The 16,717-nt window shown below is 41.8% G+C and overlaps 1 protein-coding gene across 1 annotated transcript in view; it reads left to right on the top strand.

Annotated features, from left to right (window-relative positions):
* HAT1 (histone acetyltransferase 1) overlaps positions 1 to 16,717 on the top strand; it is a 35,372-nt gene that overhangs the window by 17,912 nt on the left and 743 nt on the right. The window contains exons 6-10 of the mRNA XM_072121734.1: positions 783 to 904; positions 1,420 to 1,524; positions 2,866 to 2,972; positions 15,241 to 15,392; positions 15,910 to 16,026. Of these exons, the coding sequence (XP_071977835.1) occupies positions 783 to 904; positions 1,420 to 1,524; positions 2,866 to 2,972; positions 15,241 to 15,392; positions 15,910 to 16,026 (603 nt within the window). The remainder of the gene's footprint in view (positions 1 to 782; positions 905 to 1,419; positions 1,525 to 2,865; positions 2,973 to 15,240; positions 15,393 to 15,909; positions 16,027 to 16,717) is intronic.

Genomic DNA, 16,717 nt, shown 5'->3' with positions numbered 1-16,717 from the left:
TTGGTTCAGTGATAAAAATGCCAATGTGAGGCCACCCTTATTGTGTACGGTTTAGGGTGAAGACACACATGGCGTTTTTGGGCGTTTTTTTACTAATTGCGTTTTCAGATCGTTAAAAACGCATGCGTTAAAAAACGCATCCGTTTTTTAAAAACGCATGCGTTTTTTGAAAACGCATGCATTTTTGTCAGTTTTTCCGAAATTGCGCAATGAAAAATGGACAAAAACGCATGCGTTTTCAAAAAACGCATGCGTTTTTAAAAAACGGATGCGTTTTTTAACGCATGCGTTTTTAACGATCTGAAAACGCAATTAGTAAAAACGGCCCAAAAACGCCATGTGTGTCTTCACCCTTAGAATCGTGGTTTCTGGTGATTGGTTGCCTTTTATGAACAAACCTTTTAGAACCTATCCTGTTCGTAACCCAGGGACTGCCTGTATAAAGATGACGCTAATGTGCCTATACAGATGTGCCTGTTGCTTTCGAACGCAATTCAAATGTCACTTGTGAACACAGCCTATGGGAACAGGATGCTAAATGTAAAATACCTGTGTCATTAAAATAGTCAAGACGCCTACAAACCTGATATATATTATCTCCCAGCACCCACACAATCATCAGTGCTTCAGAACAGGTAGAGCTCCACACCTTGCATAGTGCATGTAGATGGTACTGTATAACTTTCCGAAAAAATTTGCCAAAGATATTTTTTATGACAAGTGTTCTTTATCCTGTAGCTTTCTGTAACATGTGACCTGACTCTCTGTGACTTCTGCTCTAGGCTGACCTGACCTGCCCAGGCTTCAGAGAGTACCACGAAAGGCTCCAAACCTTCTTGATGTGGTTCATTGAAACAGCTAGTTACATCGATGTGGATGATGACCGATGGGACTTCTTTCTGGTGTAAGTACCATTCTAATTCGCCATTAGACTTCCCTCCATTAACAAAGCCCAGAGTTTTAATTGGTAGATCCCAATTATACAGCCAAAGTATAATGATATTTTTTTCCCAGGCAGGACAACCCATTGTTTATAAGGGCTCACAGTTTCCCTTCATTGTATTTGCGGGGGCCTCCAGAATAGCGCTGAATTAAACGCTGTTGTCTGTCGGAGCGCTGATTGTGGGGCTTAAACAGTAAAATGAGCTTTTTTTTGCCTGTGTCCCTTTTACTTGCCACCCATTCACTGCAGCACAATAGGCAAGTGCACTGAAGTGATGCAAAGAGGGCTGATTTCTCCAAGTTGCAGCTCACCAATTAAGTGAATTGTGCATTCAGAATAAAGCAGGTGTAGCCACTGGGCCCTCACAGCGTAGCTTGCTGACACTGGAAACTCCGGCAGAGAATGGAAAAGGAAAATGGACCCTGCATGGGAGCTTGCCTGTAATTGACCCGCTTGGCTTTCTGTTTTATCTGCAGATTTGAGAAGTACAATAAAGACGGGACTACACTCTTTGCGACTGTAGGCTACATGACGGTCTATAATTACTATGTGTACCCAGACAAAACCCGGCCACGTGTAAGGTAATTGCCTGAGATGCACGTGCCTCCTCTTTCTTTCTCTTCTTCTTGTTTTGTTTTTTTCCACAAGTGAATCTTACTGAAGTTCCCCAATTCCACCTAAAATGCGAGATTAGCATACTGAAAACACAAGAGGCTGGACACAATGTAGAGTTGTTTTTCTCTACTGGATCCTCATTGTAACATTATTAAAATTGTCTGTAGCCCATAAAAAGATTAGTTTTTGGAAGATACTGTAAACCTTTTACAGGCAGTCCCCAGGTTACATACAAGATAAGAACAAACCTACAGAACATAAATATAATTTGTATGTAAGATGGAACTGTATATATTATAATTGTAACCCCTGTCAAATTTTTTTGGTCTCTGTGACAATTGGATTAAAAAAAATGTTGGATTGTCATTAGAACCAGGATTAACAATAAGGGTGAAGACACACGTGGCGTTTTTAGGCCGATTTTACTAATGCATTTTTGTCCGGTTTTCCGAATTTGCGCAATTAAAAATGGACAAAAACGAATGCGTTTTTTAGCGCATGCGTTTTTTACGATCTGAAAACGCACTTAGTAAAAACGGCCTAGAAACGCCACGTGTGTCTTCGCCCTAAGGCTTAATTGCAGACACCTGTGATAACTGTTATAGCTGTTTATTGTAGCCTAAGGGTGCGGTCACACGTGGCGCTTTGAACCCAGTTTTGGCCCATTCTTAAGCAGTCCGTAAAAAAAAACTCATGCGTTTTTTAACGGACTGCTTAAAAATGGGCCAAAACTGGGTTCAAAATGCCAAGTGTGACCGCACCCTAAGGGTGAAGACACACATGGCGTTTTTGGGCCGTTTTTGGGCCGTTTTTACTAAGTGCGTTTTCAGATCGTTAAAAACGCATGCGTTAAAAACGCATCCGTTTTTTAAAAACGCATCCGTTTTTGTCCGGTTTTCATTGCGCAATTTCGGAAAAACGGACAAAAACGCATGCGTTTTCAAAAAACGCATGCGTTTTTAAAAAACGGATGCGTTTTTAAACGCATGCGTTTTTAACGATCTGAAAACGCACTTAGTAAAAACGGCCCAAAAACGCCATGTGTGTCTTCACCCTTAGGCTAAAGTACAGTAAATTACCAGCATCCAGAGGTCTGTTTGTAAATAGGGGTCGTCTGTAAGTCGGGAACCTCCTGTATATACAATATGGACAGAGGTGCTGAGAATGAAGTTGACTTTGGAAAGACACACTTGCAAAATAAATCTAAATATTTATCTTCTATTGTCTTATTTCCTTTTTTCTCAGTTTCCGTCTTTTTTTTGAGAAATAACTTTTTTAAATGTTTTTTTTTGTTCTTTCCATTGCAGTCAGATGTTGGTCTTGCCCCCGTTTCAGGGTGAAGGGCATGGGGCGCAGCTGCTGGAAACCGTTCACAGATATTATGTTTCTTCCCCCAACATTTTGGATGTTACAGGTATGATGGTTCACCCATTCTGTACTCATGAAATTGGTGATATTAGTCAGTGGGATTGCGGTAACTCTGCCCTTTCTTTTTAGGGGTTTCATTGATGATTTACATGATTGCATCCATCTTGTTTCTGGGTTTCTTTTCTTTTGTGTGTGTGTTTTGAGCAAAGAAAATTATAATTTTACCTTTTTTTTCCCTTTTTTTTCTTTATTTAACCTTTGTGCGAATTAGAGGACGAGTTATTTTGATTAAAGAGAGAGAATGTTTCTTCCCTAAAATATTCTGAAATGGAGCGATTATGATTAGTGATCTTCAGTACCTGCGCTGGGTAGAAACATGAAGCTCTTAAGCGGAGACATCAGGAAACGGTTTGAGGCCTGCAGCTATTTTGTTGGTTGAGTATTTTTCTAAGTCCAGGAACACATGGGTTGCGTTTTCAGCAGGGTTTGCATTGTGGTTGTGGTATTGTCTCAGTTCAAAATTGTTCAGGAATTTATCAAGCGCCGTGCACCAGTACTTGATGTTAGTCCCCGAGTGGCAGTAAAGATGAACGCACCAGTGCAGTCTGCTGATCCTGTTATATGCTGTAAAGTAGGTCCCAATTCCTGGTATCACTGCGGATCATACATTTGCTTGTTAGCGCTTCATGTCGGGACAGCAGTTCTATTTGAGATCGGTTGAAGAGCTTTGTCTACGCTGCCGTCCGGCAGTCCTGGATTCTCCTGACCTTTGGATGATAAGACTCATGCACTTTACTGCTTGATCTTTTCTTGCTAAAAAGTGTGTTTTAGGCTACATTCAAATTGAAGTGTGCCCAATGTACCCTCAGCTATGGGGGATGTATATACGCCATATATATACGTCTCCCATATATGTGTGTGTATGCAGCCTTATATTCCGAAAAATACAGTCATTGTTCATGTATCTCAAGTAGGAATAACCGAGTAGTGACAAAATCACAAAATCTTCTCCAGTTTTGATACTTCATGGATATACTACCTTGTGTCCGGAGGGATGACTGGTCCTAAACTTACTTACCGATGTCTTATCTTTATCAGCAGTTTTATTTATGATTTAACCAGGCAAATGAGAAGTGAAACCAGGAGCTTCATTGGTCGTAGAGAGGGACGTCTTACAAGGTGGTCATTCACTTGTGCTGAAGGAAAGACTTCCCTTGTATTAAGTGGCGTACGGTGGCGAATAATACTTTATTGTATGCAAGTGCCAATCCCCCCCCCCCCTTCTCCGGGAATAGTTTAATGTAATTAGAGGTCTCGTAAGGACTTATTTTGGAAAGAGGTTGAACTTTCTTTATGTGGAATATTGAGAACATTGCAGTAGCACTTGGAGACAATGGACTTTCTTTTTTTTTTTCTTTGTGTTAGTAGAAAGTAACACTGGGCCCACAGTTCCTTTTGTGAAAGACAGTGTCTAGTGGTGCTCGCTGCTCTTGTGTGCTGCGCCGCTCTTCACAACCGCGGAAAGGTCCTGTGTAACTTTACAACTAGATAATGTACTTCTTTTCTGTGCAGGATTAAATGCTTTTTTTTTTTCCCCCTTCTTAATACGTTGTCCAGACATAAGAGCAGAGAGCTGTGTTCACTCTGCAACTGGCCTATAAACGCACCACTGCATAGCTACAGGGTGCATTCACCACGCGCACGCTATATGGATAAGTGCTATGCGGCCCCTCATTGAAGTAAGGCTTTATCATCCCCTACAGTCTAATGACTTACTGTAAGTGCATCCACAGTCTATAACTACAGTATGCAGCAGGCTGTTGTTGGCGTCATAGGGGGAGATTTATCAGAAGTGTCTGAGAGCACAACCGTTTTGGGTGCCCATGGTAACCAATCAAAGTGCAGCTTTCGTTTTTCTACAGCAGTTTATAAAACTAAAGCTGAGCTCTGATTTTTTTGTTTTCCAAGGCCTACTATAACCGTGTTATTATATCTACATCCATTATTCATTCTTGATGGAGGATTTTTGCTACTTCATGGTGGAGGCCAGTAGGTTTGACATGATCAGTCTGTGATGTACCGTCGATCTGTATATAAGTGCATTAAGCCACCGTGTAGGGTTTTAGGTTTTCATTGCCTAGGTCTTCCTGCCTCACACTGAGACCCTACATAAGACATGACCTCGGGTTTCGTCCCATGCTGAACGCAGAATTAAATGGACACTGAGAAAAGGCTGAGAAAAACAAAGTGTAACACTCGCTTGAGATGTATTTATCGCTAATCTATACTTGTGTGTCCATTCATCACATGACCTGTTTGCCGCTCAGTCCCAGTCATGTGCATATGGCTGAGCTGCAATGCCAACAAAGCATTTAATGTATGTACAGTGCTGTGCTTGTGCTGTGCTGTGAAGAGGCTGTAGTGCTTTTCCAGACTTCCAGTGAATTGTGTGGGGTGCTGGTTGTTCGCCACTACTGATCTGATCACCCCTTTAAAGGGGTTGTCAAGCCACATCTAGTTTTCCCCGAACCGTTGGATAGGGGATATCTTGCTGGTAGGCGGTTGGACTACCGCCAATCACGAGAATCGGGGATCTCTTGTACCACCAAATGAACAGATCAACTTGTCCAATGCGCCTGCTGCTCTATTCATTAGACAGATGGCCTCTGCCATCGCTTGGGCCATAGACCGTAATGGGGAGCGCAGATATCCAACATGTTTCTCTATCAACTTGGGGTACTATGGACCCCCGTTATTGTGACCTGTAGGGTCCCCACCACTGGGAACTCGAGAAATTTGCAAGTTATCCATGTGGCTGTACAACCCCTTTTTAAGCTATACACAGAATATGATCATTTTGCCAAAACAACCAGCTAATGTGTAATAGATCCGCTCTATGGCAGAAATTTGGGTTAAAATTAAATTTCATCATGCCAGCTACTTTTTCCATTGTGAGAGAGAAAATCTGGCAGTATCTTTTGACACTTGCATGCCTGGCCGATCCTGTATGTAAATTGTCGGCAGTAATGGGAGAGAAAGCTGATGGTCGAAAGGGCAAGTCAAGTTTGTAACAAGCGTGGTCAGGCTTTGTGTAATACATTTAGTATATGGTATCTCCCCCCTTAGGCTGCATGCACACAAACGTATGGGGGACGTATGTATGTCTGCAAGCTTGAGGGTGCACATATGTCCCCCCATAGACTGCAATGGCATGCGCCATCATACCGCTCCATACAAGGGGAAACAGATAAGACATGTCCTATCTTTCCCCGTGTTGCGGCCCGTATGCTGTGGATCTCTATGGGGAGGGGAGGGGTGGTAGCCGTGCAGGCATACATTTGTGTGTATGCAGCCTTATAGTGTAAGGATACTAGAAGTGTATCACTGCTTCCACACATCTATCACCATCCACAGCATGAAATCCATTTAGCTCGGCCTGGTGGCCCAGAATAACAGCTTGTTCGCTGTTTACCCCTGCCCCTGCCAAGCGGGAGGCACGTGCGGTAGCCGGGGAAGGGGAGCGCTGGTGGGAGACGAGCCCCGAGTCTTCTCCTGTCTCTTGTCTGAAATGTATCTGTCATGTTAATCAGGAAAGCCTGTCCGAAGCAAATGTTTTCCAGATTACATTGGGGTTTATTATGCGATTACTGCACTTTTCTTTGAAGTCCTGTAATGTTTTCCGTTTCAGATGGGTCTCAGATTTAGCCTGTTACACTAGAGACTAACATTTACTTATGGGACCTGGAGATAAAATCTGCCCCCCTTACCTTGTGCTTGTAAACATAGAGAGTGGTCTTGTAGACATGGCTGGGCTGCCAGCTCTTCAGTGCTTGGGCTCTTTCTGTCCCTTTTGATTTGAAATGTGTTCAGAATAATATGTGCAATATGGATATTTAGGAAGATCCACTGAAAGAGGTTTTTTTTTTGGGGGGGGGGGGGGGGGAGTTAAAGCTTGCGGCAGCCATTCATCATCTGTAATCTAGAACTTGTAATCTTTCAAGATTTATTGAATTACCACCTAAGAGCGAGGCTTCCTGCGCTGCTTTCATAGAGGGGAGTCTCTCCGTAGCTGGGGTGGTCTTCCTTCTGTAGGACAGATGTTTTTTGTGTTGTTAATTTTGCAAAGTGATCATTCAACTGTTACTTTTTGGGTTTTTATATAGCGTTGCCATCAATCCTGATGAATGGTTTGTTTTGCCATAGTTAAGCACCTAATCTTAAATGGCGCAGAATTAAGGACCTCTCCTCTGATATCTAGTATGTCTCTTCATTTTGCTAGAAATCTTTCTGAATTAGAATAGTCATAAGTTTTGTGGGTCATATGGGTTGTGGGTCAAGGGTCATACTTTAGCAGAAATTGAAGAAGATTTAACTGGGCAATCCCTGAAGCATAGTGCTATTCTATGTGCTGTGGCCAGCCTAGATTAGTGCAGCTTAACCCATATTGTCTTGAATGGCAGATGGGTGGCATTACCTGAGCTTTGCCACCACACACAGACCGAAGCTGTGCTTTCATCTCGGTTTTCTGTACTATCTCCAGCAGCTTGTGTGAACAGCTGAACGGGGAAGGTGCTAGTTGTCGGACTTGGGGAAAACCCCTTCAACTGAGAACCCCTGTGTATTGACTCCTGTAGCTCGGCTTCTGGCAGCTACGTATAGGTAGTTTTGCCATCACGTTATGTGATATTCCATCCTTTTCAGTTTTTTCGGTGCATGGTGACTCCCGCAAGAGGGTGGATGGAAACCTAGAAGTGCTCAGCACGTTGCCTCCTGCTGTCTCTGGATCAGTGGGAAGTGCTGAAGTACAGAACCCGCCAATCATGAAGTATCTTTGTAATATACTTTATAAGGTGGATTTTTTTACCCCATTTGTAGGGTGTATATAGAGGGCGTATATGATGGCTTATTATCTGCCAGACTAATTGTACTTCCTACTGTCAGTATTTTATATTCCATGCAACATACCCGGAAGCTGAGGAAAAAAAATTCCGGCTGGGTCAGTACAATCACATAGATTCCAAATTTATACATTTTTTTTTTTCCTTTTTAATATCATTTAGAATACAGTATATTAATATATGTATGGAGCTGGGTAAGGTTGAAATTTAAATACAATTTTGTGGACTGTCCCTGATGACATCACAGAGAATGGAGGGGGGGCGGGGGTTACAATCTGATCCAAGATGGCACCTGTTCATCATTTGAGTGCAGCGGACTCCTGAGGGTGCGGTCACACGTCGCGTTTACCGCATGCGTTAAAAAACGCATTGGAATAGCTGGAGAGTGATTTGCCTAATTAAACACCTCTTAACACTTGTGTTTACAAAACGCATGTGTTAACCGCGATGTTAACGCATGCGTTAACAATGCGTTAACAACCGCATGCGTTAACCGCGATGTTAACGCATGCGTTAACAATGCGTTAACGGTTGCGTTTTGTAAACACAGGTGTTAGCAGCTGTTTAATTAGGCAAATCACTCTCCAGCTATTGCAATGCGTTTTTAAACGCATGCGGTAAACGCGACGTGTGACCGCACCCTGAAATCAGTGCCAGCAACAATCACAGGTGTGTTAGCGGGGGTGTCTGCTGCAAATTGCCACCCACTATGTATGTAGAGGGCTCAGCACGTGATAGTAAGGGGTTAAAGGAATCTATCCTTCACACCCATGTACACCCTGTTAGATGTAGGGTTGCACCGATACCAGAATTCTGAATGTGAGTGTCCCGGGGGATGTAGAAACGCCATAAATGGACAGTTTATGGTATTTCCCTGATGACATGGTCCCTCCTCCGCCGCTAACCCAACACTTCTATACAAAGGATTCCCTGCCCGATGTTTTCTCTGAGGAATCCCCCGCAGACAGCTACTAGGAGTCTGTGGAACAGGGTGAAACATTCTGTACTAAAAACGACAGAAAACAAGTATCCAACAAGTCCCGAGGTTTCAATAAATCTTGCAGCCCTAGTTAGACGGCCCAATATTTACTGCACTATAACTGAATTCTGACAAAGACTTAGAAGTTTCTACTTCCAAGAAACTAATTTTCCAAGACTCCGAAAACCTATCCAGTGCTCCATTGTTCCAATATTCATGTACTGTTTTTTTTTTTTTTTTTCTACCCGCGGGGAGCAGCAGAGAGGCAGTACTGGGAGATCTGAGACTCAAATGGTTAAATAAATCTTTTCTTGCTATTCCCTGCTTAAAATATTGTGAGTACTTAGAAACCCCTTTAGTTTCACCATTTAAATTAAGTTTTCACTTGCTAAGGTATTGGCAGAGGGCAGTACAGGCGGTCCCCTACACTCGACTTACATACGACCCCTAGATACAAACGGACCTCTGGATATTGGTAATTTATTGTGCTTTAGTCCTAGGCTACAATGATCAGCTGTAACAGTTATCACAGGTGTCTGTAATGAATCCTGATTCTTATGACAACACAACATTTTTAACATCAAATTGTCACAAAGACCAAAAAAAGTTCTGGCTGGGATTACAATGATAAAATATACAGTTCCGACTTGCATACAAATTCAACTTAAGAACAAACCTACAGACCCTATCTTGTCTGTATCCCGGGGACTGCCTGTAGTAATGTGCCAGTCACCTAGTACCGTATTACTCTATGAATAGATGTAGAAAACTCTATTGGTCAGACACAAATATTTTTTAAAAAATATTAATAATTATAAAGGTTGATAGTATGTAGTTTTGTTTGAATTTAATTACTAGATATATTGATATCTAAGTAAAAATTTATGCAAAACACTGTGTGCCACATTGTAGCAAAGAAGAGAAGCTTATTTTTGTTTCTCTGGAAACACCTGCCTATCTGTCCCCTCCGACAGCCCCCCCCCCCCCCCCCCCCTTACCCCTAACACGACAATCACTGTCAAGCCCTTCCCCTTCCCTTTGTAGAGAAGGTCTGTGTGAACCTCATTCTGCGCCTTCACTATACTTTACAAGGTGGGCAGTGCCCAGACTTCTTGCACCTCGGTAAGTGTAGGGTGGGAGAACGTGAAAAAGAAAACGCTTTACCGCAAATCTGTTTTTTTTTTTCCTTTTGTGGCAGAGGTGGAATTTTTTCCAGCGATTAACATGCATGAGCTATTTTTATGCACATTTTAAGTGCTACTTAAGTGTTTATTACATATTTTCTCTGCGCCCCAAAAGGGGGGTGATTGTATGTATTGGAAAAGGTGAAGTCTAGATGTGTAGCTTTATATATGTATGGGATTTTTTTTTTCCCTGCAGAACCTTTTCCTTCATCTTTGATAGAGAAACATATTCCTATATAACATTCCCATAACCAAGTCAAGAAGTGAAAAATATAAGCAGAGAAATGGCATCGATGTGATAGCGCGGCTCCGTAATAATGTATAGATTACCGTATACACACATATTGTAGATATACTCTGTGTGTATCTGGAGGAATGTGAAGTATGTAAATAGAGCATCTTGCACCGGATATGTTTGATGAGGTTTTCCTTTTCTTGAGTAGCAATGTGGCCGCCATATGTTGAGGATCTGCCTCCTTACCCAGAGTTTTTTTTCTTTTTCCTGTTTATAGCCTAATGTTTGTTCTTCAAAAATGTCACACACTATTATCCCCTGACTTCATTGCCAAACGTCATGTTTAGTTGTGTGTTTTTTTTTTTTTTTTTTTTTTAATTATTATTTGTATTGTTTTGTTTTCTTACTTGTTTTACCCCATGGAGAATTGTAAAACAAAGGGGGTTTTTTTTACAGCCTAATTGGGAAAATTATAAATTTGTTAAATTATTAATTTAAACAGAATGGAGGGCAAGTACATTTGGGATCAATGCTGCACATGGCCAAAAGCTGACCATGTGACGCCTAAAGTGCGTGTGCTCTTCTTTATTTTTATATTAGTGATTTTTTTTAACCGTACTGTGTAACAACCAATTTTCTAGACTACGATATGCATACCAGAATTAGTTATCCACATAAAGGGAATAATATGTTCGATGTCAAATAAAAATACCTCTTGAGACACGCACACACGCACGCACACACACACACACACACACGTCTTCATACCTATTCTTCTTTCTGGGCCTATCCATCGGCAGCATGGAAGGGTTTAAGGACCTTACAGTGATGCAGGAAATATCTGATTAGTCACTGTAGGTCCTGCTGTCCCTGTCAGGACCTCAGGGAGAGCAGTACAGAGGCTCTGTTCTCTCGAAGATCGTGTGAAGCACTTTGGCTAAAGAAGTACCCGCTTTTTATAGCGATCAGGCGAAGCACTGACAGACTTAAAAATACTGGGCAAGGTGTCATCCACATGTGGCCGCTTAAATGGGGTTTTCCAGTATAATGATTTTTTTTTTTTTTGCAGGGCAAGACATAAAATATAAAGTTTCGGGGGGGGGATGTGCCAGTCTCAATAGCGAGTCAGAAAGTAACCAGGATATAACATTGGTGTAGAAGTGCAACCATAGAAAGAAATGACAAAAATAAAGGAGAGTTGGGAGTATCACGTGGACCAGGCAAACGGTCCTGCAGAGAGGCTGCACTGCAGGAGGAATGGGCATTTTTATCCAGCAGGATGGAGGATTAGGGAAAAAAGTACTTTGTGTTGCTCTGGTGTTTACAACTTTGGCCGGTACCAGAAGTGTCAACAGAAGACCGTAGAGAAGGAGCCATTGGCCGCCTTGTGCTGTAGTTGGAGCAGATTATGTCTTCCTATGAAAACCGAGGTCTTTTATGCTTACTCCACAATAAGGTTTTGAATTAAAACCAGCATACACTGCAGTATGAGAAGTAATAAATATGCATTAAAATTTAGGTGAATGCAATGAAATTTAAAAAAAAAATTATATTACTTTAGTCACTTGGCCACGGAAAAATGGAATGAAATGTTATTAAAAAAGGTCTTCTTTATCAACACGCAAAACACAAGCTTTTAGCCGACTTCATTGATGCAAAAAAGTTTGTAGAATCCCACAAAATGTAAACCATTAAGCAATTAATTGATGTGAAAATATAAAGGTAATTTGTTTCTAAAAATTGTGTAATGTTAAAAAACCGAAATAAATAAATCTGTGACTTCTGATCCAAAGCTTTCTGTAAAAACGTAGGTGCTTGTCTCTGCCCAGAAGCAAACGACCATGGTCTGTGAATCTGTGCATGGATAGAGAGCTCTACCTTACACAGTGCAAAAGAGCATTTATGGTATAGAGGGAGAGATTTCTGGCATAGAAGCAGTGGAAGAATCGCAAATTCTTGCGTGGGGCAATAATTGGGGATTTTAACATGCCACCTCCTCGCCATGTGGGCGTACAGGCGGTCCCCTACTTAAGGACACCCGACTTACAGACAACCCATAGTTACAGACAGACCCCTCTGACCTCTGGTGAAGCTTTCTGAATGCTTTACTATAGTCCCAGATTGCAATGATCAGCTGTAAGGTGTCTGCAATGAAGCTTTAGTGATAATCCTTGGTCCCATTACAGCAAAAAATGTTTAAACTCCAATTATCACTGGGGCCAAATTTTTTTTGTCTGGATCTACAATTATAAAATATACAGTTTCGACTTACATACAAATTCAACTTAAGAACAAACCTCCGGACCCTATCTTGTACGTAACCCGGGGACTGCCTGTATAGGGGTGCGGGGGCACAAGGCGTTCTCACCCTGTGCCAGCGTAATTTTGAAAAAGCGCGCCCACGTATAATAAATCTCCACCCAAATAATTAATATTAAAGTTTGGTGTTGCTGTTTAAGGTAAAGAAGGGACTCCTTTCATCATCACTATGATGCAAGGAATCCTGTCCTCAGACTTGAGGTCTGTAGGTGAAATCTGCAAAGCACACAATCCTGGATTCCCGGACTAAGGTTGTCTGCTTCTTGGCCAGCTGAGGAGTGACTTGACCACCTTGTCTATGCACATATGGCACGCAATGACTTCTGACCCTACAATCACATGGTTCCATCTCCATGACACATTATTTGTCAGGACCGCAGGTTGATGTCAGAACTACTTAAAAGTGCACCTTTCTCCCGCAAAAGGAAAGTCCCTCAATTGTGTTGATCTGAGAGAATTCTCCAGCTTAGGTTTCCCCAGTGTCCTGCACATGTTACATTAGATCTGACAACCACGGAAGGTCAGGTGGAGTTGAGAAGTGTCCTCAAAGGAGAAAAAATGTGCAATCTAAGCGAGCGATCTATATCATTGGACACCGTGTACGGATGTCTCGGTCCAACCACTGGATTGTGAGATCTCCTCTAAGTCTCCAATGTGGATAATGATGCTGCACATGTCCAGCCACCACTAGAGATACTTGTGGTGGTTTATTTTTATTTATTTATTTTTTCTTTTTAACAAAAAATAGTTCTGTAAGGAGAAGAGCAGTGGAGGGTTGTTTGCCCTTTTCAGGAGGTCCCTTATAGAAATGTCTTTCTCTTGCACATTGTAGCAATGTCTGTTTTGCCATCTTGCCATGAATAAGGCCACGTTCAATTTGAAGGTTTACTTGATGGGTAAAGCAGTGAGTTTCCATTGACCTGTCTGCGGTTTATGAGCCGATAATTCTGCCATCGGGGTTGAATACTTTGTCAGGAAAACGGGTGCAGGGCGTGCGGAACAATTAAATCTTTTTGTTTCCTTCTCTTTGAAATGCAGGGTAGTTATGTGCTTACAGTACAATGGAGTGGCTAATGACTATGGATAATGCTAGCCAGGCTGGTTTTCCCAGGCAGCTGCTTCCATGCCTGGGATTTAAAAAAAATAAATTGCATAGCCTCAAAATTGTGTTGTGCTTTTTTTTTTTTAATACCCATTCCTATCTCTTTAGGTAAATTCATTATATGTGGTGGTGAAATATATGAACAAATTCACAAATTTAGAAAAATATGAAAGAATTGTCTATTTGTTTGTTGCTTTGATTTTGACTACAGCATAACCCAATTTTTTTTCTCAGAAATTATAGGTGTGCCTTATAGTCCAGTGCGCCTTATATATTAACTGTACTTACAGACAACAGCTGCCTTGAACAGTGCACAGGTCTGCCACCTGCTGGTCATTCAGCCTTATAAACCGGTGCGCCTTTTAATTCGCTGCGCCTTATATATGAACCTACACATTTTAGCAGGCATTTATTATTGTTAATATATATTATCCGTTCTGCTCTCCGATACTTCTGATAAATCTCCCCCATAGTTTCTTGCCCCTCTTGTTGTCAATTACAGGTGGCCGACTTACAGACGACCCTTAGTTAAAGACTGACTCCTCTGCCCACTGTGACATTTGGGATGCTTTACTATAGTCTCAGACTACAGTCATCAGGTGTCTGTAATGAAGCTTTATTTATAATCCTTGGTCCCAGTACAGCAAAAAAAATTGTCACTGGGGCAAAAAAAAAAAATCTACAGTTATAAAAAATACAGTTTCGACTTGCATACAAATTCAACTTAAGAACAAACCTATGGAACATATCTTGTATGTAACCTGGGGATTGCCTGTATATGATAATTCACCGAGCCATACAGCCATCGCACATTATCTGAGCCAGGGCAGTGTAAAAATCCAGAGTGTGGGTGGAGACTCTCTAAGCAGACACATTATGATCCCTCTATGCTGTGTGCTGACAAAGTGCTTAGATTATCATAGCAAGGGTTAACCTACACTTTTATTTAGCTTCTGAACATTCTACTAGTATCTGGGAACATAGAAAAAGAGAGATGAGACGGATCAGAGAAGTAAGATGAGATCCATAAGATGGATATAAAACATAATGACACTCTCAGCTCTGCCATCTGAGCTACTCAACAAGACACATAGTCAGCACTACTATTTCGCCTATAACACACACAGTCAGCTCAGCTATAAAGAACTTATCCGTCTGTAGCTTGTAGAATAAGTCTCTGCACACTGCTGCTTGCCCACAGGAAGTGCCTGTGCCTGAGCTGGTCTTGTAATGCAGGGGAAGGGGCAGGAGGCAGATAGCACTGCGGTGTGCAGACAAGAGAAGCTATTCGTGAGAAAAATTTGACCATAGTCTAAAGATTTATGGTCGTATCTAGGGACCACAAAAATTGTAAACACCATGACTAATAGGTTGGAATTATATCTGTTACATGCTGAATTTTGTTAATAACAGTGAATTAGAGTGTGTTATTTTGTTATTCTGAGTATATTGGGAATACCCCTTTAAGACAGGGTCGGGAAGTGTGAGGCTTTGTGTATGTAACTGTGTGTATGTATTGGCTTATGTAAATTGTAGTATTCTTTTGCAAAGGGAAAATAAAAAACGCTAAAGCTGTCAACGTTTCTCCTCCTTTTAGCCGAAGATCCATCTGAGAACTTTGTCAGACTCCGAGATTTTGTTCTTGCTAAACTTTGCCAAGACCTGCCATGCTTTTCTACTGAGAAACTTCTTGAAGGGTTCAGTCAAGAGATGGTGACAGAAGCTCAGCAGAAACTGAAGATAAATAAGGTAGCGGAGCGCTCTGGCTGCCTCTGATGTCTCGCTGTGCCCTCTATCGCTCTATATACATTGACACGCTGTTGGCCCGGACACATTCCTAAGAGCAGAACATGTTTTTTTTTCTTTTTCCCTTATATGAACACTGCATACACTATCTGGTTTTCATGGGAATTGAGTCTCTCTTTCATGAAATTTCATCCGTAATGGGAAAGGCATGAACTTTCAGCTCTGGTATAAATGTAAGGAATATACTAAAAATATACTTGGAGGATAGTATTACACTGCCCTAAATGGACAACTGTAGAGCAGCTTTATTATATCGTCGTGGTCAGGGAACAGGGTCAGACTGATCAAGGGGATCACCTTAGTGGTTGCACTTTTTCACCTGGTACAACTTGTATAACATTATAAAATCTTCATTGGATTTATAGCATTTTGTCCTTTAGGGAGTTTTTCCATTTTCTTTACTGCTTCAAACCAAATGAAAGGTCTGTTAATTTTTTTGCTTCTTTTTTTTTACCATCAGCAACACGCAAGACGCGTTTATGAAATTCTCCGGCTACGTGCGACTGACATGAGTGATCCTGAGAAATCCAGAGCTTACAGATTGGAAGTCAAAAAGAGACTTGTTGGCCCATATAAGGTATTGCCCCAGGATACCTAATTGCTGACATGTGATACTACTTTCTACTGTAAACAGTTCTACTGAAAAACATGGCTGCTTTATTCCCAAACGGCGCCACAGCTGACCATGGCACGTGCTGGTATTGCAGTTCAGCTTTATAGAAATGAATGCCAATACCATGTGCAATACCACACACCACCCATGGTCAGGAGAGGAGCTGTCTTCGGTAGAACAGCCAGAGATTGTCACAACTGGGCATGCCCACAGGACAGGGGGCGACGAGCTGATTGGTGAGGGTCCGACGACCCAGACACCCCCACTGATCACGAGAATGGACCCCCAACATTCCAAAGAATGGGGATCCCATTCTCACATGTCCCCTTATAGTCGCTGGTGTTCATCATGATCATATGAAGAATTTGAGAGATGGTTGAACAGAGTCGTATTGTTTTGTTTATACATGAATTGTATTTACCATAGATTCATGTAGATGGAAACATTGAGGAGAATTTGTCACGACTGGGGTCAGCCTGCACGACATGCCCGATATACTGAGAGGCTCTGACTTCTGGATTCAGCCTGGTGTACAATTCCGCAATAGTAAATGTGCCAGGCCAGGGAGTCCCCCAGTCACTTGACCTGCAGGGTGGTGCAAGTAGGGGCAAAAGTGGTAATTCATAACTATACGCCATGAAAAATTACACCTCCC

Source organism: Engystomops pustulosus, chromosome 8 (genome assembly GCF_040894005.1).
Source record: "Engystomops pustulosus chromosome 8, aEngPut4.maternal, whole genome shotgun sequence".
Classification (NCBI taxonomy): Eukaryota; Metazoa; Chordata; class Amphibia; order Anura; family Leptodactylidae; genus Engystomops; species Engystomops pustulosus.
Note: the sequence above shows the minus strand (reverse complement) of the source record. Positions and strands in the feature narration are given on the sequence as shown.